The following is a 282-nucleotide window of genomic DNA, read 5'->3' as shown; positions in this document are numbered from 1 at the left end:
GGCGCAGACAAATTTATAGACGTACCGCTCGCCGGCAACCTGCGAGGAGGAGGAGGAGGAGGAGGAGGGTGTTAGAGGTGCCCTGCACCTTCCCCCTGCCCTGAGTAAGTGCCGCACGTATGGCACCAGACCTAACCCCCAATGCTGCCCCCCAGGATACCAAGGGGTCAGCAGAGAATGGTCACACCCTGCCCTGGGATGGCAGGATGTCTCTCACCTTCTGCATGATGCCCTTCTCGTAGTAGTAGCGCAGGGAGCGGCTGAGCTTGTCGCAAGGCTGGG

The 282-nt window shown here is 61.0% G+C and overlaps 1 protein-coding gene across 1 annotated transcript in view; it reads right to left on the bottom strand.

Annotated features, from left to right (window-relative positions):
* Positions 1-9: 9 nt before the first annotated feature.
* The window catches only part of LOC103799479 (ETS translocation variant 5-like), a gene marked incomplete at both ends in the record, with an annotated part of 2,949 nt that continues 2,676 nt past the window's right edge, over positions 10-282 (bottom strand). Inside the window, 2 exons of the mRNA XM_009071802.1 lie at positions 10-39; positions 218-277. Coding sequence (XP_009070050.1) covers positions 10-39; positions 218-277 — 90 coding nt within the window. The remainder of the gene's footprint in view (positions 40-217; positions 278-282) is intronic.

This window comes from Acanthisitta chloris, unplaced genomic scaffold (genome assembly GCF_000695815.1).
Source record: "Acanthisitta chloris isolate BGI_N310 unplaced genomic scaffold, ASM69581v1 scaffold16563, whole genome shotgun sequence".
Taxonomy (NCBI): Eukaryota; Metazoa; Chordata; class Aves; order Passeriformes; family Acanthisittidae; genus Acanthisitta; species Acanthisitta chloris.
This window is presented reverse-complemented; position numbering and strand designations above follow the sequence as displayed.